At 43.7% G+C, this 26,917-nt stretch overlaps 1 protein-coding gene across 2 annotated transcripts; it reads right to left on the reverse strand.

Annotated features, from left to right (window-relative positions):
* Positions 1-11,420: 11,420 nt before the first annotated feature.
* LOC137150977 (zona pellucida sperm-binding protein 4-like) lies at positions 11,421-18,305 on the reverse strand. Of its 2 annotated transcripts, XM_067545109.1 has the most exons (12): positions 18,102-18,305; positions 17,575-17,696; positions 17,390-17,492; positions 15,995-16,150; positions 15,338-15,525; positions 15,059-15,156; positions 14,501-14,631; positions 13,768-13,957; positions 13,532-13,679; positions 12,473-12,551; positions 11,945-12,061; positions 11,421-11,574 (listed from the first exon to the last, which is right to left on the reverse strand). In XM_067545109.1, exons 1-12 carry the CDS (start codon positions 18,292-18,294, stop codon positions 11,435-11,437), a joined length of 1,665 nt encoding a protein of 554 aa, XP_067401210.1. In that variant the 5' UTR covers positions 18,295-18,305; the 3' UTR covers positions 11,421-11,434. The 2 variants fall into 2 exon arrangements, with proteins under 2 accessions (XP_067401210.1, XP_067401211.1); XM_067545110.1 differs by lacking the exon at positions 12,473-12,551.
* Between the last annotated feature and the right edge of the window lie 8,612 nt (positions 18,306-26,917).

The following is a 26,917-nucleotide window of genomic DNA, read 5'->3' on the forward strand; positions in this document are numbered from 1 at the left end:
TACATTTCAGTTATTTTTAAAATTAAAAAGTTTCTATAAGCTTAGAGGGATAAATACTGGAGGGATAAATACTGGGTTACAGATCCTAGTGTGAAAATTTATCATCTTATATGACAGGGATAAATCACACATGCAAATCGTGCATCCAAGTAATGAAATGGGCTACAAATGCAATAAAAAATAAGGTATTCAAAAGGTTAAAAAATGCGGGTGGGGGCGCCGAAGACACTCATTGTCTGGGGTGCCATTTGGTCTAGGGCCGGCCCTGTTTCTGAGTAACCCTTATAAACTATTATCTTTCCTAAGCTTTACTTTTATGACTATTAAAACTAATGAGACAAATAATGGAATATTGATTTAGCAACTTTTACCTTCTTAAATTATTATATTCAAGGCATCCATTGCAAGCTCTGTTGAATGGAAGATTTTATTGTGGAGTGAATAAACCTATCAGTGTGAGCAAGGAATGTTGAAATTATGCCACATCTCTATAGTTATAAAATTGCAATGCACATTTATGCCATGTTTTATAATGGAAAGGCAAAGAACATGCCAAGTTCTAAACAATAAATCTAGAGGGATTTTTAAAAAATTTAAGTGGAATTATTAAAGTTTTTTAAAAAGTCAGAGTTGCTTGCCTTCGTCCTGCCCTCCTCCCCATCCCCACCCAAGCTCTCTCCAACATCTGTTTGATTTAGGCATCCCTAGCTGTTACAGTCTGCTGGATCAAGGGCTATGGAGAGTATCCATAAGGTGTGGATCAGTGGCTCGCTAGATGACTATGGCTCCATTTTATCTTGTCGTTTTTGGAGGGGGTTAGGAGGGGAGATGGCTACAAGAAAGGATTGTTTTTCTACTGGTTAGGAATAAAGGGCTTTTAAAAAAAGCTGCAACATACTGGCAATGCCTGAGCATTAGGGGCATAAACTTTCTTTTGATTAGACTTCTCTCAAAATAAGTACAGTAGATTGGGCCTGACTTTACAAAAACGAAGCAATCAGGTTAATACAAAACAGGCAGTGCATGCAGGGGTGGGTCTGGTGGTATTTTTTTAATTAAAGCTGTGCTGTCAACTAATTCAAGAAAGATTGTTATATCACATGCACTCATACTAATGTACCAAAGTGTAGGCCTACTTGCTCTAAACTCCAGTGTCCTTCCTTAATGAAGGCCCATAAACTTCTGTCTTTGTAGATAAGTAACCCAGTGAGGGCATCTCCCTTTTCATCAAATACTATTTTTTTTTCTTAGGAAGGTTATAAGAAAAGAGTGGCCTAGCCCTAAGGGCAGGTACTGAAGTGAAAAAATTCCAGTAAAGAAAAATAGACACAAGGGGAGGAGCCATAGAACCTGTGTAAGGAGGTGTATTTTGATATCTAACAATAAGATGTTGATAAGATGGAACCATTTTGTGGCTTAAAAAACCTCCCCAAAACCCAAGATTTTCTTTGTGGGGAGGAGACAGAGGGGAAGTCTTTCTGGGGTGTTTTTCTGAGGCCATGTCTACACTGACGGCAGCAAATTCGCCACCATCAGATTGATTTTTCCTGTTCTATTGAGCGGCAGCGAAGACACGCTCAATCAATCTGGAAGTCAATTTAATAAAACCATCTCCCAAAAAAGCATAATGCTGCATCGACGGGTACGCATTTCCCGTCAGCGCAGCACAGTGGGGATGGCATGCTAAACAGAAGTTACGAAGTCAATGGGAGTTACGCAAGCTACTCTGTGTAGCTTGCTTAACTCCCGTCAACAGCTGCCAAATTTTGCTGGCAAGTGTAGACCACACCTAGGACTCCATTGCTATTTCCTGCTTGTTCTCTTTCTGCCACTACCACCCTCTGGCCAGTATCTGGCTAATTTAAAGAAGGTACATGTGGCTCCCTCTGAACCCTATCAATGCTGCTTCACGCATTTGGAAACCCTAACCTTCTTTGTAGAAATCATGGGTGAAACCTTGACCTTATTGAAGTCAATTGGAGTTTTGCCATTGACTTCCATGGGGGCAGGATTTTACCCTATGTGTGCCCTATCCACAGTAACTGTCAGCCTGTCAGCAACTGATGCCAGTGTCATTTAAAAGAAAAGGATGGAAGCAACTTGTTTTGCTTTTGTTTGTATTTAAGCAATGGAAATCCATGGTTATCTTTTATATAATGCTTAGAGTAAAGATCAAAAGCTCAGGAAATGAGTGATTTTTTAACAGTAATTCATATTGCAGCTCCTGGGAACATAAATCTGCTCGGTTAACATGAAGAATGTTTCTTTTTTACCTTGTGTTAACAGGCTGTAGCTAAACACCGAATGACGACTGCACTGCTTCAGACCACAAAAACAGTTGGAAATCTGATGAACACTGGACCCCACAGGAAGGTCAATCTGTCTAATGCATAATTTCTTCATTCTTTCTGAAAATAAATTAACTTCCATTACCTAATCTATTGGTCATAGGACCTGATGTCAGGCTCCCATTGAGATTAATTGTTGGTCTGTTGTCTTAACTTCAGTTCCTGGAAATTACCAACCTTTTCAGTGTCATGGGTAAACATTCTGTACAGATACTGTGACTGAATGGCTGATAGAAACCATATAAAGGAACTCAGGAAACAGTCAGCTCAGAGTGCGGAGAAAGAAATTAAGAAAATGACTTAAATAATTTTAGAGCTGCTGTAGTAGCTGCAAACTCCACTAATATTAAAGTAATTAAATAGTTTTAATAGGACCAACTGTAAAAAATGGAGTTACTTGCACTTAGTACAGACTAAGGCCCCACGTCTGCAATGGGTCATTCATGCAGACCCCTATGGAATCTTTATCACAAATATAGCAGAGTTGGGGACAGAAAAAACACAGATACCAGAATGTATATCTGGCTTTTAATAATGGGTTACTTTAGATACCTAATTATGGGACAGACACTGCTATTTAAAGAGAGACCATCTTGAAATCTAGTCAGTTTATAAAAGAGTAAAAAATACTTAGAGGTATTATGGCCCTAGCCCTTTCCTATTTATTAAAATGTGGTTTTCATTCCTGTTGTGATGACAGAACCTCACTAACAGGGGAAAATGACTGACTAGACACAAAGAGTCAAAGTAAAGAAACTGAAGAAAGATTTTTTCCCCCTCTAATATCTGTTATAGCGATGTTAGTTACTTGTCACAATAGGTGGGGGAAAAACAAATTTGATTTAATATTACTCCACGTCTAACTGATTGTAACAAAAGCACACAGCACTTCTAATCTGCTTTCTTGTTATTCCTGTGTTTATCACTTCAAGTTTGCTTTAAACTCATTTTTCACAGCCATTGTGTAATGTTGTTTGTTTCTAAATCAAGTATGTTTAAAATAATTCTTTTTAAAATGCAATTCTAAAGGGATAGGCATGTATTTAAAAAAAACCTCTCAATTGTTTTGTTGATAACACTTAGTATTTAAAAAAAAACTGATGGAGTTTCAAAAATCTAATGGAGATTCTACAGCCTGTGAAAAGTTCATGGACAGTAGCCCTTCCTCTGGGTGACTATGTACTCAGAGCTTAGAGGCAGTCCACTGATTTTAAGCAGGTTAAGTACCAATATCATTTAGTGTCCCCTTCGCTTTAGTGACATGACCAGATGTTCTGACACTGCAGGAACACAGACAAATGTCCTGGCAAAGTGCGAAAGTTTAAGGCGTATTTTTCAGCTGGGCTTGTGTCCAAGTGTCCTGATAGGTGTGAGAAAAATTATACAAATAAATAAATGCCCAAACCCCCATGTATACACTGTAATCATTCTAATACTTGCCCTCATATTAGAGTTAACTCCCACAACATCCTTCTTTCCCATTTATTCAGTGGGTGTTTCACCTTTCTTGTCAGCATTATGTTCTATGGTTTTTTGAGTGCTGCATGGTATCTGTTTTCTATACCTCACCAGAAGGCTCCCAGTTCTATGAGTCAAGACAGCAGATAAGCCACACAAAGTAAAGTTAAGTTCCTGCAAGAGCAGTATGACCTCTGTGCTAATTGTTCTGATGTTGGGAGCTGCACCATGAACACAGATACTTGTGTGATGATCACAGTGTAACGTAGCTGAGGCCTGGCCTGAAATGAGTAATTAACACACACAGGGAGGCTTCACTGCTTGGAGGATAGAATTAGGGGGGGGGGTGGGGTGTAAACAGATCAGTAGGCTGAAAAACAGAACATTTGTGCTAAATGAGATAAGTAGATAGGTCAGTAGGCTGAAAAACAGAATGTCTGTGCCAGCTATGAAAAGAGGAAGAACACCAAGGGAACCATTTACTAACAATGGACAGGATAAACCAGGAATCTAGAGATGAGATAAAGAGTAGGGTGATCATGGACAATGCGTGGACACAGCACGCTGCACAGAGATTGGTTCCTGCAAAGTAATCAATCAAAAAATGTGTGATGCAATGTAATGTGTAAATGTATATAGGGGGAGAGGTTTTCTGTGTAACTTTGGATGTGTGCCAAATAAAGGAACTTGAGTGATGAAATATGGAGGTGAACTGAGTTTTTTGGATCCCAGAGAACTGGCTGAACCATTCTCCCAGCATTGGATAAGGTTTTCTGGATAAGCTGAGTGGAGAAGGTCTTAAAGGAAATTCCAACCTAGGTAGGTGGACCTTTTCTAGAACAAAGAAACTATAAAGACTTAGGGTGAAACTATGACAAACTCTAGCCAGGGAGTTCTGGTTATAGGGTCCTATGCTGTGGAATATCCTATTTAAGAAGATGTGAGCCCTACTCTGTGTTCAGATCAAAATGCAAGTTCTATTTTTTTTTAACCAAGTCCTTGCATCAAAGACAAAAATCAAGAGACTGTTGGAGTGTAGAACTCCCTCTTTGGCAGGCTTTGGTATTTTCTTGTCTTTTTAATTTTCTCTACTAGCACTTAGATAATGACTAGCATCATCTTATAAGTGCCTAGATAAACAGATTCATTCCGTGAAATTCAATTCATTTGAAGCACACCCTTGACTCTTCTACATCAGCTGCACAGAGGTGGGACAGATGGTGTAGAAGTCAGTGGATGCCTTGCTGACTTCAGGACCTTTGATCTCAAAATAGTTGGCAGCAGTGTTTAATATTTTCAGCCACTTCTGCCATTGGAAGGATTTGGGCTTTCATGACCATACTCAAAGTTTTCTCCAGTCTCCTTGTCATCTTTCCTTTTCCCAGCTGCTCCTTCAGTGCCTTCAGAAAAACAGAAGCACGGATGAAACAGTAAAATGTCCATGAAACAATCACTTCAATGGAGTCTTCTGTTGTGGCTTTGTGTCATAGGAAAGATTAGAGTTGAAGAAATCTGATTGGGGGAACTTCCAATACATTTTTTCCTCCTGAGTGCTATGAGCCATAATTAAAGAGTTAGCTTCTACTCCGGGGCGTTAGCTCAAGCAAGCAGAATGCAAAAAACAGAAAACAACATGAGAGAATACCTACCAACACCTCAAGCCAGGAGCCATTGATTTCACTAACAGAATGACAGGTGTGTTTCAGAAACAAGCATATGATATAGGCCAGATTGTCAGTTATGGACCTTTATCAAATCTGGTTTGTAAGGAAGTCTTGGCTGGTTTTGGAAGTAGCTTTCTTTTTCACACAGCAAGCGGCCTTATCTAACAACCATGCTGGGCTCATGTGTTCTTAAGGCTCCCTTGTTCCCAGTAGGCTGCAGCACTGTCTTTTCCCTTGGCCTCTCTGACACATTTCTGAGGCACAGACTCTGTTACCCCCTTAATGGAATAATGGGGCACTATTACTCCAACTATTACTCCAACCTAAGCCCCTTGTTCCAGTGCTGACTCCCCAGCAACTTAAGCACCCCCTTTCCCAGAGTTCCAACCTTGCAGGAGCTCTTGGTTCACAGTTTAACTCCTCAGGGCCACATGACAAATGAAGTATACAGCTGCAGGCTTTGCGAGGTTTCTAGACACAGTTGTTCTTTATTTAGACTGCACAAGAGATATACAGATTCAGAACCATAAATAAACTCACCTATACATATTTCCCTGCCTCAGTTTCCTTGCCACGCTGGAGCATTTTGGGGGTTTTGGTCAGAGTCCTCTGGGGTGTCCAGGATCCCTCTCCTACAGCTCATGCTTCTCCAAACCATGGAATCTCTCTCTACCCTGCTCACCTTCTTTTGACTTTAGCTGGTTCCACAGTTAAATAGGACCCCTCTGCTACAAAAAGATGCTCCTCGCTGCTGCACAAGCTTCCTGTTCCACCCACCACCCCCAAAAAAAAAAGTCTCGGGCGCTATGGCATTTAAGATACAATGTTAATTTCTTGGGTCTCCTGTTTGAAGATGTTTTCCTTGTGCCAAACTCTAACCCTGCAGACAAACTTGGGTGACTGGTTTCCATGGTCAGGCTTTAGCATCCCCCTGGTTCAGTCAGACCACAGTAATGCCTCTTCATTGTCCCACATCGTGGGACACATGCCACAGCTTTGACAGAACATGGCTGACTTTATATCCACTGAGGCATTCCATGATATAGCACTTTCTAACATCAACCAGAATTCATAAGACTCCCCAAATCACCACAGGCTACTCATAGTGACTAATCTGACAAAGCCATTCAGACCAACTCTTCTCTGTTGTTTAAATAGAGAGAATTTCCCAGACAGAAGCCATTATACACACATCCCTCACAGTTTACAGATTTAGAAATTGATTTGATTATGTACTGAATGTCACACCAAATCTGTATTTTTTTGTTTGTGGTACTCTAAAAACCACAATAAAGTTTTGAAGTTGTGTGGTTGTTTACATCTCTTTTATAAATAAAAAATCTTTCTTCAAGCTTACCCTGAAGTTTATTTTTGTTTAAAAAGCTATGATTTAATGTTAAATACATCATACATTAACTTAGCCTTAAGACATCATAAACTTTTTTTTTAATGTATATTCCTTTTGTTGTTGTTGTTGCTTGTTAGGACTATCCACTGAGCTGGAAAAATATCATTCCCAACTGATGATGTTCAGTTCCATGAAGCAAGTCCTACTGCTGTAAAGAAAAATCTTCAGGCTATCGGTTTGCAGTTGCTAGAGTAAAGTGAAAAGTTGGTAAAATAGGCTGAGCAAGGACACTAGTCCTAAGAGAAGAAATAAATCTGAACAGGATTTAATTTGTTTACAGACATTGATTTTATTGCATTGTTCAATGGGAGTCCCTTAGTGGTGTCACTTATCTTCCTCCTATTCCTGATGGTCTGTAATATGTCACCATTTTGTGTGTTTTAGTCTGTTTCTGATTGCAGGCCCTCGTGAACAGAAATATTGTCTGTCTGCCTGTAAAGCTTCATATGTGTTTATGGTGCTATATGAAGAATAGTACTACTTACAGGCAGGACATTTTCTAACCATCGTATTGTACTTCTACTACATGGAGTCTGAATGTTTTACCTCAGAGAGTTTTCTGATATGTGCACTGAAGTAAAACTGAATTAGGTTTTGAAGTCTCTGATTACTAATGGTATCCTACTAAACAACATTCTCATCTAGAGGATACAGGGAGGTGCTATTTGTATCAGATAATTAACATAACCCTGCTATGCTTTCACATGTACTTTGTGTTAAAATAAACTGAAAAAAGCAGACTTCTCCATCAGTGTGCTGAATATCCAGTGGGCCAGAAGAAAATCTATAAGAAGTGAAAATTGTTCTTGGTGCTGGTTTGTGGTTTCTAATTGAGTGAGTTAACTAAATAAAGACAGGGGAGTGGGTTAATTGTTCATTATTGCAGTGCAGCTACTAGCTCAGAACAGAGCCAAATGAACTAGGCTTTTGTGGGGGGAGGGGAGGGAAGGAGCGAGAGGAGGCATATGGACTGCACAGCCATTATCTACTGAGACTTTAGGATTCATTTGGGCCAAGGAGTTTACTTCTCTCTTGCTGACTGTTTACATAAGTTAAGGCCACTTTCTTGACTGGTCCATTGTAGAGTATTTGTCTACCACTGGTGGCACCCGTGTGATGTAAGACACCATTTGGTTTTTGTCACCTATCTTAGGTCACACTGTAGCATGTTAGTAAGGGCAAACGTTCACTTAGCATGTGTAATGCAGTTGCGCTGAGGGCTGGACACCTGAACAATTTTTCTATAGTATTAAGTTGAGTGATAGTAGCAGCACATTTCCATCTCACCCCCACCACTAGTTATTGAAACCATTACAAGATTATGCACATAAGTAATTTTTCCTCCTCTCCCAATTTAAATCAAGACAGATGACTGACATTTTGTCTAATACCAAATGGGTACACCACCCTAAGTTTGTTCTGTTTTGAAATAATTGTTTGCAAGCGCACCTTGATTGTTCCTCAACCATTAAACAAAAGATTTGAAACTCAGTTTCTTCATTGACCTGTCACGATCTGTATTAAGAATTTTCTGTTTTCCCTTCAATGGCAGATATCATTACAAACAGTTGCCAGGTATAGGCCCTCCTAGCAAACCACACATGGGCTCAAGTGTTTCATTGTTGCATGAAGGAAGAGACATCCAAAATGCAATACACATTATCTAATAAAAACAAAATCAAAAGGATGGTTTGGATCTCTCACTAAAACATAGAACAATTGCTGAGCCGGCATCTCAAAAGCATTTAGCATTGATATGACTGCTCCTATTGAAGCAGTTTTATTACTGCTGACTTCCACAGGAGCAGTAATTGGCCACTATGCTGCACTTTTGAAAAATTCCATCCTCTATCAACTGAGTGCACCCAAGTTACTGAATAATACAGCTGTTACATCTTAGATTTTCAGAATCCAGGCTATGATACTTAATTTATTCAGGATAAATAAAACAAAGACCCGCTAAGGAATAGGACCTGCTCCTGCACAACCTTACCTCATACTGGTGGTCTTATTCAGGCTATTGATGAAAGGGACTAACTCACCCCAAGATCTGTTGCAGCATTATTCAGGGGGACAAGGCAATATGCCACATTTATTGTGAATACAAAGATTCCAAAAAGCAATTCATACACACACTGCTACACAGATGAAGTATAGTTACCAGCCTCAATTGCTCATGTTAGTCCACTGGCTAGGTAGCTAAGACGAGAGGGAGCAGAGATCTGCCAGTGTGCACTGATGCTCCTGGCGGATGATTGTAGAACCAAAGCTAAAGTCCTCATCTTTTCATAGAAGTAAGCTCTTATGCCACTCTATGAGTTTTGCTTCATCAGGCTGCATCGGCATGCTGGTGTGATTATCAATCACCCATATTTTGCAGGCATGACCATTATTTTTCCATAGTTTATTTTGTTTTTTTGAGGTGGATCCCATGGTCAGAGTAGGCAGTCTTCAGCCATCTGGGTCATAAAAGTTATTTTCATGCCCTTGAACATCTCTTTTCTTATACACACACATAAGATGTTTAAAAAATTAAAATATAAATAAGTACTTAACTTGTAACTGGGAGACAAGTGTCCTTTAGAAACCACCATTTTTTTTTACTTAAGACATTACAGAACATTTTAAATTTAGCATTGAATTTTGTTTTAGAACATTTCCTGATGTTGTTTTAAGATCATTGCTTAAAGTATGTGTACTTTAATAGCAACAGCTTCACAAAATGATTTTTGGTAACTTTACAAATAGGATAATTAATGACCAGATATTAGGTTGTTCCAAACAAAATTGTGTGTCCAAAACTAACAATAGTGAATAGATCACCCTACATACCCAAAATGCAAAGCCTCACAGAAACTGCTGTGGTGGTTTGTCACATGCCAAAAGACTAAGGGTATTTCACCTAGTATAACAGAATCAAGCTTTGGGCCTAAATTCTTAGTTCAATAGAACAAGCTATTGTTTGATGAAAAATCAAATCCACAGTTGTTAGAGGGAGAGCCAGGGGCATAGAGAAGAGCGGCGGGGGGGAGGGGCGGGACCCACCAACCAACACTTGGTAGTAGACTCTAGAAGTGGCTGAGTACAGAAACCAGGACTGGAAGCCAGCTGAGAGTGAAAGGAGCTTGAGGTAGGGGAGGCAGATTGGATGAGGGCCCAGGCTAGGAGTGGTAGGGGAAGACTGAGAAGGAGCACATACTGATGAGGTATGTGGATGGGAAGTAGGATGGGCTGACCAAGGAAGTCTGGGACCACAAGCCTCATGGGAGATGAGATGGTTGGGGGAAATTGAGCAGACAGGTCAGTGTTCACTGAAGCATTATTCCCATCCAGACATCTGGAAGGGAAAGCCATGTCCCCCACTCACCATTCCTCTGCTGTCTGCAGGTACCCATGCAACCCAATAGCACAGCATGGCTGGGGGATGGCATGATGTCCACTGGAGTTTTTTGTAAAAAGTCTAGGAAGTTACACAAAACTATGAAAAGCAAACATGCAAGTCAGGAAATACAAGAATTAAAGTTGTCTGTGCAAGTTGTGTTTAGCCTTCTTGGGTGTATGCATTATGTGATTGGCTATGTGACAAAAGGAATGGGGGGGGGGGGCGGAAGGGGGAGAGAAGAAAGAACCTATCACCAGCCATCCTTCACTGGATCATAGTGACATGTGGGAGAACACAAAATAGGGGTTTGGGGATTAGTTAGCAATTACTCAGCAAGCGGCAGGTTTTTAAACCACAGTTTCTTCCTGCATTTAGCTTTAGCAGCCTCATACTAAAGGAACATCCATCTAATGGTGTATGGTTCCCCTTTGCCTGGCCTGTTCTGCCAGAGTGTGTAATGAGCTAGTTAACCTCAGTGTAATTTGTACTTGACAAGATAGGTTGACTAACCTGAGTGACCCTGAACAAGTGCTCACATCACCAGATTAGCCCCACTACTGTTTTAGAGCATCACACCCCTCTCTTCTAAGAGCCAAAATTCAAACATTAAGCTCTGTAATGATGCTGCTAGTTGAGTGAAGCATCTGCTTTCTAGGTGGGAGTCCCCAGAGTGCTCTTTCACACCATTTTATGCACCCCAGTGATCAGGGTTCAGCTTGTTATGTGGCCAAGGCAAGTAGGTAGGACTGTGTCCACCTCCAGGGGCAATTGAGATGCTAAAGTAGCAAGTTCTTTCCCTGGGGAAGGTGTTCAATACTTTTCTTTTATCACATAGCACATGCATTGGTGAGTGTGAAGTGCTTTCAGAAAGCCAGTTGCTCCACAGGCACATGCTTTTGACTGTGAGAGCTAGGACAAAGGCTTGAGTTCAGACCCAAACAAAAACATTAACAGCTTGTCCCTACCAGATACCAGTGATGACCAAGCCAAGGCAGTCTCCTTCTAACTAATATTAGCCTAAAGAGTAGTCACAACAAGTGTAGGAGGAGTGGGTGAAAGTTTCCTTAAACAAATGGCATTTCCCCTCCCACCACTTCTCACATTTGCTTTCTACACCTTGGAGACTCCAGGGCATTCAATGAAGAGCCAGAAAGCATATGTCTAAGTGCTTTTTTTATTGTTTGATACTAGTTTTACAACCTGAACTTCTCCTTGATCTCCACCACACAGCAGCAAGAGATGTGAATAGAGCCCCCAGAAGAGCTACAGTGGCCCAGGCTAGAGTCCAGGATGCTCTTGTGTTCAGTGGGAAGCCTGAAGGGAGAGAGACATCTGTAACTAGATATGCTCCCAGCCTGCTCTGGCTAAGTTAGGAATCATGTGATCAGACATGGCCTCTTGCCACCAGCCCACCCTCACGCACTGAGGGAAGTGTGTTGCCTTAGGTCTGAAATGGCATCTGCTGCCTCAGACTGACAGAATACCCATAGTGTAGAGCCAATAACAGTGAGTCACCAAGTGCCAGAGTTTTTGCCCTGGCTCAGTGTCCTTGTTCAGAGACACTGTGTGGAAAGTTCCCTTGAATTGACCTTTATTATGGTCAGCTCATCTGTTATGGAGCAACTCTGGACTTAAGGGAAAGGTCAGGATTTAAACATGCCTACACCATGGCTCCAACACTCACCCAATCCATCCATGGCAGCCTCTCTCTTTGGCCTGTCCTGAAGGAGAATCACAGGCCCTCTGCTAGTGATGTGGGAAAGGCCATCCTGCAGGTGCTGCTCTGAGCTCCTTCTGCCCCCTGTAAGGCCAGCAAGAGGTTAGCTGAAAGGCACAGATGGGAAACCCACCGTACTTCCACACTGCACGTGTTTGGCTTCAGAAGGGACTCCAAGTGGTCTACTTTTCATGTCATAGCTAGGGCAGGCAACTGGTCAGGGATTGAGTACAACACCTTTTCCACTTGGAAGCCAAATTCTCACTTCTCATGTCAGAGGCAGTGGACAACAGGAGCTACCCTATGCAAGAATCAAGTTACTCCCCAGTATCAGAGGGAGTGTACCCAGAAGGGAGAGCTTCATGAGTGAGCAGATGAGGTGAATGACAACACTCCTAGTTCCTCAGAACAGGTGGTAGAGAAGCCCCCTGATGCCTGCCAGCTACCCACATCCCATCTTATGGAGATGGGGGACAGAAAGGCCAAGATACTCACGGACTGCAGAAGGGCAGGAGATGGTGCAGGTGGTTAGCATGGAGGGCTGGCATACTGATGCACTGCAGTGCAGGTACACCTAGAGGAAAGGTGAGGTGCTTAGGGCCCTGATGCTCTTGCAGTTCAGAGCCTACTGCCCTAAAGCCCCTTTTGAACAAGTTTAGTGGGCTGCCTTTGCATCCTTGAGCCAGGATGACCTGCAGTTAAGGGTGTGAGCATATGCTCAAGTTGAGGGAACCCTCTTCCCAACTCAGTGCCTTGGTGATAATGCATTTCAGGGTCACCCTCCCCATTCGGTGAAGGTGGCAACACACCAAGGCTCTGGAGTTGCTCTCCCACCCCAGCAAGACTTGCTCAAGCAGCAGAACTGGAGGATTCTCAGCCTGCATGGATAAGTTAGGCCTAAACCCAGTCATTCAATGGAAGGGAGAGCATCTAGAAGAGATGACCATTGGAGAGTTGTATGATGCAGAAGGTTAGACAAGGAATGTCTAATGTAGAGCTGGATAGGAGTCACTCCTCCCCTCAGAACATTTGATGGAAAGTACAATTTCTGCAAAATTGAAAAAACTTCCTCCAGAAGTCTTGACCCAATATAGATTGGGTAAGACTAACCTGAGGTGTTTGTTTTGCATCAGTGCCTTTAAGCTCCATTTTCCTATTGTAATGCATTGCCCCACAGGAGCTGTTCAGATGCCTGCTGCCCCTACCCTCTCCTAGGACTAGGTTCAGCTCTCTGCTTGGACTCTATCTTCCGACTGAATGGCTTGGTACAATATGGGACTCACCTGGCACAGTGAGTGCCTGAGATCCTAGATCCATCCCTAGAATGGCTCCACCCATCTCCAAGTTGAAAGCCTGTCCCATTGGGCAAGGTTTCCCAGATCTCTAGTAGCTGACAGTTACACTGGGCTATCTGACAAGAACCATTCTCCCATACATGTAGCCATGGCTTTTTAGAGCCATTGCCCCTCCCTGATGCAGGTGCCAGGAGGGGAAGCCAACACCATGGATTTGGAAGGGTCCCTTATGATTTTTGGGGTGGGGGTGGTGTCATACTGGGCCTGTAAATGTCTGCTGGGAAGCAGAATCCACGAAGGTGAAGGTGCTGATGATGAAGCGTTGGTAGTGCGATGGGAACTGCTGCCCTACAATTGTTCCCACAGGCACCAGCTGGGTTTGGTAGTTGTCTCCTGTGTAGGGACACCTAGGAATGAGGAAAGCAGTACTTAAGTGGTGGCCTACACTCCCCTCATCCAGTGGGACTTCTCACCCCTCTACCACCAGTCACTCACCCGTCCACCAAGATCGGCCACTGTGGCTGCTGCTGAGGATTGGCACTGGGAGTAGCCCAGCACTGGTGGAGAAGCAGAACTAAGTTTGGGTCAGTTCTCTGCAGGATACGGACCTCCACATAAATGGGGTCACGCAGGACCTTCACCACAGGGTAGTCTCTGTCTGCATAGTAGGAGCCATAACCCTGCTCTGCAACAAACAGATGACAGAAGTTGCTGTAGTTCAGACAACTAGAGACGTTTAGTCAAACATGTATGGCTTACATCCCCATTAACTTCAGTTTGGGGGTGGTGGGGAGTGTTTTCAATATTTGAATTAAAAACCAGAATTAGGATTGCCAGCCTGACAGGATTGTCCTGGCATCTCCAGGAATTAAAGATTATCTTTAATTAAAGATATTCCTGGAGGCTTCATCACATGAAGAGGTCCAACCAAAACTGGCCACCCTACCCCAAGATACATCAGCAGAGCAGCCTTTTCTTACTGGCTAGAGAAGTAGTTTCCTCCAAAGAGGAAGTTATTGAACCCTTCGTCCAATCACATTGATGGACTGACAACTCAGTCACAGCCATAACCCCAAGCCTAGGACACTCAGTCTTATTTCCCTTGCCTCCCCAGACTCACTGTACACTGCATTCAGCCTGGCCTCCCATTCAAGGGGGGAAATGCAGGCCTAGACCAAAATCCTGCACCTAGTAAGAAGGAGACCCTCCCAGACGGCTGAAGAGCTACCTCTGGCAATGCGCAGCTCCAGTGTGAGGGGTCCAGGCTGGGACACAGCAGGGGGTGGTGGCAGGGTGAAGACCTGGATGCTCAGAGGAAGCAAGATGCCACTGGTGGAGTAGCTGCAGCGGACATGCAACCTGGTGGGGGAGAGAAGCCATCAAGCCTGACAAGCTAGTCAGGACCAGCCAGCCATTGTCGACATTAGTTTGGGGTGTGGGTGGGCACCAGTCAGGAGGGAGATAGTATGTTTAAAGTATCAAGAATCCTTCCTACCCAGAAGGAAAGGGTGGCAACCAGTAATTCAGTGCAAGGAGATATTGGGGTTTATAAGTCACCTCCCACCTCCTTGAGCCTCATGGCCTGTGTCCCTGAAATGAGCTAGGAGAATCCAGGATGGTGGGGGGAGTCACTCTGTAGTTACTGGTAATGCAATGTAAGGGCTTGCTGGAGAAGTATCTGGTCCTGAATGTCTGAGACAAGAATGATCAGACTGATGAGGCTCACAGAAGAGGCAGCTCTATAGAGGCAGAGGGGTGACTAGGAATGCAAGCCTCATGAGGTTACCGGAAGATGCTGTCCCGGGTGATGGATCCTAGACTCAAGGTTCTCACATCCCGGGATGCCACCAGTTCATTTTCATACACAACCTGGTCTCCAACCATCTGCAATGGAAGATCTATCAATGACCCCTCAGCTCTGCCCCTTTCATGGTGAGTTGAGACATTAGAACCCGGAGATCCCCCCCCCATAGGATTTGGCATTGGACTAGTGCACCTGGTTCTTGACCCACAAAACCCTGCTCTTCCAGTCTAGTGATACTATCTTGGCCTCCCCAGCCCTTACCTGGAAAGTGGTGCCACAGGCAGAGTGTGGAAACTGGAACAGGACAAAGGCATTGTTCTTCACCACAGGGACACAGCCAGCACTGCTCCCACTGGCCAGATGCACTGAGTCCAGGATCAGGGGTGGCAGAGTCACATCCCGAGAAACCGCAATGGAGAACTGGCCATCTGGAGTGCACTGTGCGGTCACTGGAAGTGAGCAAGTGACAGTGAAGACAAGGTGTATGTGTGTGTGGTGGGTGTGTCCTCCATCTGGGGAAGAGTCTTAGAGCAATGGATCGGAAGTCACTAGCTTTACCCCTATCTGAGCCAGACCCCCACCAAGCTCCACTGCACCCCTCCAGGGGACACCAAGGGGCAAATGCTAGGTGCCTAGAGGTACCTAGACAGACTCCATATTGGCCACTACAGTGCCAATAGGGAATGTGGGATGGATTCTGGGCCATGAGGCTGGGTTTGTTACAGTACATGGCAGAAGCACTTAGTCTCCATTCTTATGGAGAGTGGAAAATTAATCTAAGCAGGGCTAAAAGACTAGCACAGCATAAGGTATGTGCGAGCCCCACTCAGACTTTGATGCTAGGTACACCAACCACTTCCCTCCTGCCTCCCCCTGATGATTACTGTCAGCTGTATTGTCAGGTGCATAGAAACTTGCCTGTATTGCCATAGTAACAAGGATTCAGCCTATCAGTGGGATTGTAGCAACAGCCTTGTTCTTCACAGTCTCCCTGTGTGATGGGTGGAGAGGCACAGGGCAATCTGTCCTGGCTCTGGATGGCAGCACAGACACTGGGGCTTGGAGCATCTAGGGCTGAGAGAGATCATTGGAAATCCATAGAGAGACCAGAAGAGACAAAGAAGATTGGATGGGCCACTGAGCCTATGCCATCCTGCCTGGGCTGGGGGCAGGAGGATTGCCCTCTGGACACATGCAGGTTTTTAAGAGGCTCAGCTCAGTTGCTGGGAGGTAGCATTGTCCAGAGTCTTGAGCACCAGGCTAGGAGGCAGGCACCCCTCAAGTTCAATACCAGAGCTAGGAGTAGATTTGCCACCTAGCCTTGGGCAAGTCTATTAATCTCCTTGCCTCAGTCTTCCTATCTGTGACATGGGGATACTACTTCACAGTGGGCTGACAACCCTCACAACAGCCCTGTGAGGATGTAAGTTTAAAACGCACTTCAGACTAGAGTGCTGTGGTGTAGGTAGGTCTCGTGCAGGGTAGATGCATCCAGCTCAGAAATACTCTGAGGGGCTGGAGTCTGAGACCTGAGCTGCATAATCCCAGACTCAAGACTCATTAAAATTCATGCATGTTAAACAAAATGTTAAGTTCTTTACTGAACAGGACACCTTGATAAGTTTGAGAGTTGGGGGAAAATGAGACGTAGGCTGTAGTACACAGTCTACAACTCTTGAACTGCAATACTCAGAGTGAGGCACAAGAGGCTCTTTAATATGTCTCCTGGGGCTTTTTACAGCACATGATATTAAACACTGATTTAATTGACAGCCAATCAGGATGCTTTTACTGTTATTAATCAATTGTAATTAATATACTTGGCCAGTCATTTTGCTAAAGAAAGTTTGTACGTATATATTTATATTTTAAATGAAATAAGTTCATAGTACTGTGGCTTTTTGTGCAATATTGATTGCTAATATGGCTCCTGAACCACTGAGGTTTGAATATAACTGGCCTAGAACAATTCTCAGTCCCTAACTAGGGTCTCCAGGTGCTAATGCAGTATGAAATACAATCAACTCCAGCCTCATACTTTGAGAAGTACAGCCAACCAGAGGTGTGGTGGGGATGCACCCTGGCAAAGGAGGGTGAGCAAGAACTAGGAGGTTTGTGTGTCACTGGCTCTGTAATTGCTACCTTACCATGAGGAGGAGGAGAAAAGGACAACAGATGGGCCTTCTTTGTGTAAGCCTCCCCTAGGCTAACTGGAGGAGAGCAGCCATCTTTAGATTAAAAGTATTCACTCACCCTTAGTCATAGCAGCCACCCACAGGTGGGGGTGTTCCAAATAAGACATTAAACCCTTACCTGGCTGGGCAGTGGAACACCTGAGCACTTTCTCTTCATGGAGGGTCTGGCGCCCACCTGCATCTGTTCCTTCAATCCCAACCACCATCAGGTAATGGCCATCCTGGGGAATAGAAACCCACAGGAATCAGGACTGTTAGAGATGCATTAACAGAACCCTGTGCAGGTACCATAAGGTCACTCACCCATTCATAGATATAACAGCCATCATAGGAGGCATCAACTTTCCTGGAGCCATCTTCAGTCTGATACACCCAAACCCCACAGGTGGAGTCATTCTGTAGTGAATGTAACCTCCCAATGGTATCTAGGGAACCATAAGAGGTAAGAACAAGGAGATCAGTCTCCAGTACAGCAGAAAGTGGATGAAGGAGTTTAACTAGCTATTAATAGCGCTGCTCCCACTTTTAGCAGTCTATAAGAAATAGGGTTTGGACTAATCTTAGGGTCTACATAGAGAGACTAGAAGTAGATGAGTCACATGCAGGCACCTAGCATCAGAGGCAACACCAGTCACAGCAGCATTATTGTAAGTATGAATTCAGATTCATGTAAGCAGTTACTCACTAGGGATGAGCAAGTTGTTAGCTAAGGCTTTGCTATCAGACCACACACAAACCAAAGCAGACATTCACCTCTATTCCCTCTCAGTATATCCACACCCTGGCATGGGAAGACACAGAAAGGGTCTTCTAGCATTGACCTTACTTACCCCAAGCACTCAGTTCAAGGGACATCCTCCCACTCTTGTTTGGAGGCAGAGTAAACTGCAAGCTTTTCTGCCCACAGACCAAGAAGCTAGGGTCCTCTGAAAAACCAGTCCAAGTTCCCAATGCCAAGGAACAACATGATACAAAGACAAGCACAATGCTCAAAGAATACCCACTCTGCCCTACACCACCCATGATGATTTCCTAGTAATAACCCATAAACTACCTACTCTTAGCCTGGCAGCTTTATACCCTGGAGGCAGCTAGGGTGGGGCAGGGCACAGTGAAAATTCCTGCAGTAACCAGGTGAGACTGGCCTAGCCCCTCCCCTCCCCGGAATTCTATTAACACCCTCCCAGTGCCAGCAGCTGGGGGGGTTCAGACTCATCACAATCCTTTCGTCCTGAAGGAGTAATCTTGGGGTGGGGGTGGAATTGCATGGACTGGCACCTCTCAGGAGACAGCAGGAGATGTCCCTGTGTTCATCTCCCTTTACTTATGAGTTTATTTTATTATTTTCTATTAGAACCCAGGGGAGGCTTCAAACCTTTCTCCCTTCTTGGAGTTTGTTTCCTCCTGCTTCAAATTATGTTGCTGAGCATTGCCTTGCTGTGGAATCAGCCCCTCTGCTGTGTGATTGGAGCATCCCATACTGCTAGGCCATCTGACAGGCCAGTTCTGGACTTCACTCTCCAGGGCTCTCGCGAGCACCAAGTTGCCCACAGAACATGAAGTCTCGTCTGGGACAGACACAGTTGGGTCACCGCTCGGTTCAGAGAGTGGGCTAGCAGCTACTGCAGCATGAGCAGGTTACCTGCATCACGCATGTGCAGTTGGAACAATGAGAGAGGGAATGTTTGATTTGTCATTGCCCTAGTTACATCACCATAATAGAAGCATTTTACACTCGCTAAAGTACATGGCTACATAAGGTGCAGGATGATGGAGAATCAGACCCAGAGAATCCAGTTCCAGTGGGAACTAGACTTTAGTTACTCTTTGGCCTATCACCTTCCACCCCAGTGGGATCCCCAGGACTCTATTAGGTTTCTGGTGACATTAAGCTAACTTCTATTTCCTTTAAGCAAATGTGGAACTCCTGAGTGGTGTGAGGGAAGGGCCGTATGGAATACGTCATGTGTCTAGAACTCTTGTGTTCCTCATCTTTATTTAAAAAAAATTAAAAACAGAAATGTCATCATGTGAGACCGTATTGACCCCCACCTTGAGTCCCCAGCAGTCTTGGGACCATTAGATCCACAGCACAGTCCTCTACCACTGTAGCAACTGGTAGCTGGCAGTTACCCTTTCTGTGCATCAGCCATTAGAGGGGAAAGTGATGTACCCTTTGCCAACAGCTGAGGAATGGTGAGACTCAGGACTTCTGGGTTCCAGTCCCAATTCTGGAGGGGAGTGTTCACTAGCGGTTATAGTACAGTGCTTATTTGTAATGAAAGAGGGGCCAGGGCTCAAGCAACTTTTTTTTACTTTCATAACTGAAGCCCACAGGTGCAGGGCTATGAACTGCCAAGCCTAGAGATGCCAGGGTTCAGCCCTGGCACAAATTAAGCCCTGGTTATAAACCCTTCTGTCCCTGTGATCCTGGCCACCCTTCTCCTATCCACCTACATTTCCTGCTCCCGCTCCCCCTCTGCTCCTATCCAACCCCCGACTTCCTCCTCTGTGCCCAGCCTTGTGTTTTGTCTCCCTCTGGCTCCTACTATCCCATCTGCATTTGAGTCAGGCTGATTCCTCCTCCTCCTCGCTGCCTGAGTGCAATCAGGGGAACACTGAGAGCACAGGGGAGACAAGTCTCCCAGTTTTCAGTTTCTGTGGCCACTGCCATGACCCCGCCTGCCTCTTGCTGCCAGGAGGCACAATTGTAGGGAAAGTTCTGTTCAGCCCCCTGCTGCCCTGCTCATTACAGACAGAATCTTCAGAGATGTGAGCTCCCTTTTTACCCAGTCTGTCCTGAGCATGTGTGACGGAATGCACCCAGTATTCACACCCTGTATAGATATGCCATTGTAATAATCTCTGTACAGCATAGGCCTTGTAAGGTATTATTTTGAAAACTAAAACTCACGGATCAATCATACTATGATGAAACGTGTCTAGCAACAGTATATGTAAAGTTGTGAATTCCCCCTGAGCGACGTTGACGGCATAGATTCAAACCCCCATAACCCTGATTAGGCAGAACTAGTCAAGCAGGTCTTAAACAAAGGAATATGTGTTTACTTCAATTTACATATAAGTATTAAACAAGGTCCTTGAAATAGCAAGAGGGAAACAAGGCAAATCTGCATTTTAGCAAACAACAGCATGAAGCCTCTTTCACCGCTGAGACTCCTTGTTTCTGTTCTCATAGCGGGTGTGATGCTGTGTATAAGAAAGGTGATCAGTTATATCACTGTTATTATCTCTGTTACACAATTTCCATAAATCTTGTACAAATTATGTCATGTAAAGTATCAAGAGAAAAGTTATGAATTGCTAGCATGATGGTCTTGTTTATATGTATGTATCATCTTTGTAACTGATGTTATGAATATTGGTTATGTATCTGTATCTCAAACATGTGTTGTATGCCAGGGTGACATCCTCCCAGATAGATTTACACCAGGACTAGCTAGTTATGTCTTGATGGCCCATTAAAGACTCTCCACCCTCACAGTGGGCATTGAAGAAACTCATCCCACCCAATAAGCCTTTCCTGTGGATGCCTCAGACAGCGTGGGGCCAATGGCCACCTCTGCAATTCAACAAACCATGCAAAGACATGTAATGATGACATGGGACCTAAGACTCCATCTTTTTCCTGTAACTCTCTGTGCTCATGTGACCCTGGACTCCATATTGGGCCAGTAACTTTCCATGCACCTGGACTGGGCTATAAATTGCAAGCTGGGGCATTACTGATTTGCCTCATTCCTGTTTCAATTCTCTGGACTGTGGATTTGCAGCCAAAATAAGCACTTTGAACAATGGACTGAGGACCTTAAAAGTTACCTCAGAGACTTTTGTAAGCCATCAGTCTGTTCCATCACTGCTATGATCCTGATCTATGAAGACTGAAAATTGCTTGTACGTATATGATTCCTTAACCATTCAATTACACTTTTCTTTTCTTTTCTTTTATTAATAAATCTTTAGTTAGTTTACTAAGGATTGTCTGACAGCATGATATTTGGGTAAGATATAAAATGCATATTGACCTGGGTGTAAGTGTCTGATCCTTTGGGGTTAGTAGAACCCCAGATATGGTGAATTGGGTTTTTCAGTAACCTCTCACTACATTAGACCTGTTAGTCTGGATGGGAGACAAGGACTGGAATGCCTAAAGAGGACTGTGTTTGGCTTCTTGTTAACTGCTGTAGTGTGACGGAAGTTCGTTTGTTATTGGTTAGGGAAATCTAATTATAGAATAAACCACCAGTTTTGGGGCACTGTCTGCCCTGTTTCTTGCAATCTGCCCTGAGTTTGGCATTCTCAGTGTGGTCCATCCCAGGCACCTGATCACAGTAGGAATGAACTTTTAACTAAGGGGTAACCCTCAGGAAAATACATTTCAAAGGGTGACTGATTATAAAAGTGAGGGGCAAAAACATTCCAAGTTATTTCCCTGTCCATGTCTCTTTTCTACCAAAGAAGACAAAAGAAACAGCCACGGGCCTTTGGGAGCAGATCTTGATCTGAAATTTGGTCAGCCCTGTTCTGGAAGCTGGTGGTAAGAATTTCACCTTGAACCAAGTCTAGTTTGTTAAGTTTTAGTACTAGGACGTGTTTTATCTTTATTTCTCTTCTAACCATTTCTGACATTAATGCCTTGTGCTTGTACTCACCTAAAATCTCTCTTTGTAGTTAAGTAAACTTGTTTTATTCTTTAATTAAAACTAATCCAGTGTTGTGAATTATTTGGGTAACTTCATTTAAGGTAGCAGACTGTTGTTTCTTGATCCCCTTAGAGGTACAACGGACCTAATATATCTGGACTGTCCAGGAGGGGGCTAAACAGTGCAAAACACGTATTTTTGGGAAAAAATCCAGGACTGGGATGGCGTTGGGGTCACCCTGCAGATAGTAAGCAAGGCTGCTGGAAGCCATAGCGTGTCTGGTGTTTTCTAACAGGCTGCTGGGGTCAGAGTTGCTGAACCAGGGCTTTAACTATACACAGACACTCAGGGTTGAGCTGCATAATATCTGGCTGTTTGTGAGGATACAGGTTGGGAGTTACAGCAGCAAAGCACTGTGAGGTACCCCAGGTTGCAGGACAAAGGGGGCTGCATCATAGCCCTTCACTGGTCTGGATTGCACCTGGAATGTCACAGTATGTGAGATCAAAATTTTTGTTTTTAAAGGCTCATAACTTGGCCAAGTATAGGTGCAATTGCATGGATGTGGCAAAGGGCACACTGCTACTTCCAAACCACAGAAGCACTAGAACGTCTCAATGAAACAGTTGTAAGATTTTTTTTTTTTAACATCGGTGAAAGAATGCATTTTTTCCTTAATCTTGTTCTTGGAAATGGCTGAACTGTTTTAGCTGAAACTTTCCCAAAAATTTCAGCCTGAGGACGACTCCTGGCATGGAAAATTCCAGCTTGAATCATTAAAATTTGGCAAATTATAATCAACTGAAAACAGGGTCTTATAATTGAAAGTGTCAGACACCCTTAGCTATAGATGGAGTTGGTAGCACCACCTGTGTGTGTGTTACACAGACAACCCCCTCCAATAAAAGAACACTATCAAGGTGGTTAAGCAAGCACTCAAATGTTTGGAAATCCCAGGTCCCTATGCATAAAATACATAAACATTCATTGGCACAGAGCCTGGAACCTGAGTGCCGAAGGTGAATGCCCTAACAGCCAGGCTATAGAGTCATTTTCACTCTCTTGCTGGCCCAACAGATATTTAAGTTGTGCTGTGCTCCTCAGAACACCCAGCACCATAAACCACTGTGTTACCCTTCTGCCTCAGCAAGGGGCGTAAACTATGTCAGCTGTCTGCCACATCAGTCTGTCCGCCTCACCTGCAAACATCTTGAGACTCTGCCAATCTTAACCTCACCTTAGAGGTAACATTCAGTGAACCCCAGTTCCTGAGTTCCCCAGATGTCTTTTTGCAGTGTCCAGTCCCCCTCCCAGACATTAACAAACCCACTGCCTCCAAAGAGCCAGTGCACACACCATCCTGTTGGCTTAAGTGAGGCCCCAGACTTCACTTCAACATACAACACTGAGTTTATAGTAAAATGAAGCATAAGTTTATTAATAAAGAATATAGATTTAAGTGATACTAAGCAAGAATAACAGAGACTGAAATGGTTACAAATAAAAGTATAAACACAGTTTCTAATGTCCCAGACATAACTTTAGCAAACTACAGTCTTTGCCTAAACAGCTTTATCATTTATATCAAGCTAGCAGCTTCTCCAGCCCTTTTGGTAGGAGGATCTGACATTCACAGACTCGGAGGGTGCTGTCCCCTTTCCCCCTTAGGTGATGAGTAATTAGAGTGGCTTTTTGCTCCCCTTATGTTTCCCAAAGTCTATTGTCTTTGCCTCAAGACCTCTTGGGGTGTGCTCACCAAGCTGTTTCCTCTGCCGCATGTTAGCTTGATTGCTTTGTTTACCTTATACGTAAATGTACTTTCATTATCTGTGGCTTACAAAGCTTGACCCCCAACAGATAAATTCATATTCCTTTGTCTAAAGTAGGATTTATCTAAGGTAGGTTTATCAAGTTTGCCCCTAAAACACATTTAGGAATGTATTTCTAGCATGCATACATCATACCATGATATTCATGACTGCCAAGTCACCAGCTTTCAGAAAAACCTCTCATCAATATGTTTCTATAGTACAATAATATTTCATACATCAGTTGATTCAACTGCTTATTCTTTGGGTTCGGACTCCCAGTTCTCCCCCTGGGTTGTCTGGACCCTGACTTTATAAACAATGGAACAGCTTCAACAGGAGACAGTGAGAGGCCCCCACCCCAGAATACCCAGTAGCTGAAACACTCACTTGGGAGGTAGGAGTCCTAAGTTCAAGTCCCTGCTTGACATCAGGCAGAGGTAAGATTTGAACCTAGGTAAGTGCTCTAACCTGGGTGAACAGTGGGTGTAGTAGGGGGCATGACTATCTTCTTCTGCTGGCTGGTTTTATGGAGGTTAGGCATGCTCTGAGCACCCCTAGTGGCTCAGGCCCCAAAAGTGAAATAGGTATGGGCATGCCTAGCTTGTGAATCCCACTAGGGCTTAGGTGCAAAGTAGCCCAGTGGCCTAAAGATTGAGATGACTGTAGACATGCCCACTGGCAGAAATGTAGGTGCCTAGGGGCCTTCACCAGATGACACTTAGGCATCAAGGGAATTTAGGTGCCTGTAAAGTTAGGCTTCAGTTGAGTGGAGGATGGAGGGAGAAGGGTTAAGAATCTAAATTTTGGACTTAAGTACTTGAAATGTCTAAGTGGCAATTAGGTGCCTAAATCCCTTTGTAGATCTAGCCCAGATAGATTCAGGTCAAAAGTATCCACTGATTAGGAGCGCCCACGTTAAGCTGCACAGGGCCTGATTTTTCAAAGTACTTAGCATTCTGTAGCACTTTATACATTCAAGCACACTTCCCATTGACTTCGTTTGCAACTGAGGCCATGTCTATACTGACGGTGGCAAATTCGCCGCCACCAGATTGATCTTTCTGGATCGACTGAGCGTCAGTATAGACCCGCTCAATCAATCAGGAAGTTGACTGAGAAAAACCACCCCCTCAAGAAGCGTAGCACTGCATCAACAGGAACGCTGTTCCTGTCGGCACAGCACAGTGTAGACAGCACGCAGAAGGGAAGCAGAGCAGTCGACGTGAGTTACGCAAACTACTCTGCATGGTTTGCATAACTCCCATCGACTGCCGCCGAATCGCGTGGTAAGTGTAGACCAGGGTTGAATGTGCTCAGCAGTTCTGCAAATCGGACCCCAATGTCTCAAGTCAAGCACCCAGTAAAATAAGGAACACACAGTTAGTAACAACTTCTGAAAAGTTTGGTTGCAGTGACTTGCCCAGCATCACACAGGAACGCTGTGGCAGAGGCAGCAATAGATTCTAATTCTCCAGTGGAATATTCAATGGTCTTAGCCTTTCTGGTTCTACTATCTCCTGTCTTTTTCTCTATGCACCTTCTAACTTCTGCAACAAATGAAGCAGGCGTCCTACAGACAACAGTCTCCTTCTCTACTCAACCGTGTTCATCTGCAGAGCAGGTCCTTCCTGAGCACTGGATGAGGCAGGGGTCCTGTAGAACAAAATAGTTTGCGATTGTGTAATTAAAGACTGTGTCATAATTCTTATGCACAAAGAGGGCAAATGAAGGTTGCACAGGCAACCTTAATTTGGGCATTTCCTGATTAGAGTGCTTGACTTTGCAGCCTTAATAATGTTCTGTTAATGTAATTTGTGTGTGAGTGTAATACACTGTACAAATAAATTTTCATTTCAATAGACTGGGTTATTTTATTTTTTTAAAGAAGGGAAATGTAATCATGTGTGTTGCTATATTGCCCTCTAGTGGTGAAAGTCCATAGGATGCCATTACAGATTTCTGATTGACAAGATCTCTCTTCAGCCAATGTCTGACATTTTGTACAGATGGGAGCTGGGACACTAAGAGCCAAATGTTGCCCTGTTGAAGAAAAAAAGTGAGTAAGAGAAAATCATTATAGTATATCAGACTCCCTAAATTTGATTAATTTACACCAGATGTTGCCCTTTAAGTAACCTACATTTCTCAGTTCAGATCTGGTTTTTACATACTACATAGTACTTATTTGGTCCTCATCATTAAAGATTCAAAGCACTTCATCATCTCTTATGCATTTAGCTTCACAACACCCCTGTGAGGGGAATTGAAACACAGAGAGCGAGACTAAGTGATTTGCCCAAGGTCACTCAGGAAGTCTCTGGCATAGCAAGGAATTGAAACTGGTATCCTGTGTCCCAGGCTAGCCTCATTCCAACTAGGCCGTATTTTATAAGAGAGGCTTTTCTCTCCTCTTTTCTGCATGAAAGACCCATCCAACAGGGGGAACTGCTTATCTAGGAAAAACAATGAAACTGACTATACATACAAAGTGCTGTCAAATGCACAAACTAAATAAAGAGAACTATTGTTATTAATGATTTTAGTTGAAGAAATTTTTAGCTTTCGAGGTTAGCCATCCACGTTAGATGTTCTCTTTTTCTGAAAGAGTTTACATATCATGTAAACACACAATCGGCAATACCACTGGTATTTGCCTATTTATACTTCCTTATACGTAACTGTCATTCCACCTTAGAGCTGAAAGAGGATTTTACATTCAGTTACAGATGCATCTTGCTCCCAGAGTAATGTGCAGAGATCTTTTTTTGGACCCTGATTTAGCAAAGCCCTTAGGACCTGGTCCACAATCCACTGAAGCCAATAGAAAGTCTTCCCCTGACTTCAATGGGTTTTGGATCAAGCACTCAGTACATGCTTATCTTTAAATGCATGTTTAAATGTAATCCCAAACAGCAAGGCTCTTAAGCATGTGCTTAAATCAAAGGTAACTGTTTTGTCAAATTGGGCTTGCGATGTACTTCACCACCTTTGAGGTGAAACCACCATCTTTTTTGTTCAACATCTTCATTAATGATCTAGAGGATGGGGTGGATTGCACCCTGGGGGGAGTGGTAGATACCTTGGGGGGTAGGGATAGGATACAAAGTGATCCAGACAAATTGGAGCATTGAGCCAAAAGAAATCTGATGAGGCTCAACAAGGACAAGTGCA

Source organism: Emydura macquarii, unplaced genomic scaffold (assembly GCF_026122565.2).
Source record: "Emydura macquarii macquarii isolate MOO-44397 ecotype Brisbane River unplaced genomic scaffold, CSIRO-AGI_Emac_v2 contig_1043, whole genome shotgun sequence".
Lineage (NCBI taxonomy): Eukaryota > Metazoa > Chordata > Testudines > Chelidae > Emydura > Emydura macquarii.

Coding starts and splice junctions, on each gene's coding strand:
- LOC137150977 (XM_067545109.1), bottom strand. CDS start 18,294: ATGGGTGGTGTAGGGCAGAGTGGGTATTCTTTGAGCATTGTGCTTGTC. Junction 17,493..17,574: donor GCTGTTATATCTATGAATGG/GTGAGTGACCTT, acceptor TCTATTCCCCAG/GATGGCCATTACCTGATGGT. Junction 13,680..13,767: donor TGGCCGATCTTGGTGGACGG/GTGAGTGACTGG, acceptor CCTCATTCCTAG/GTGTCCCTACACAGGAGACA.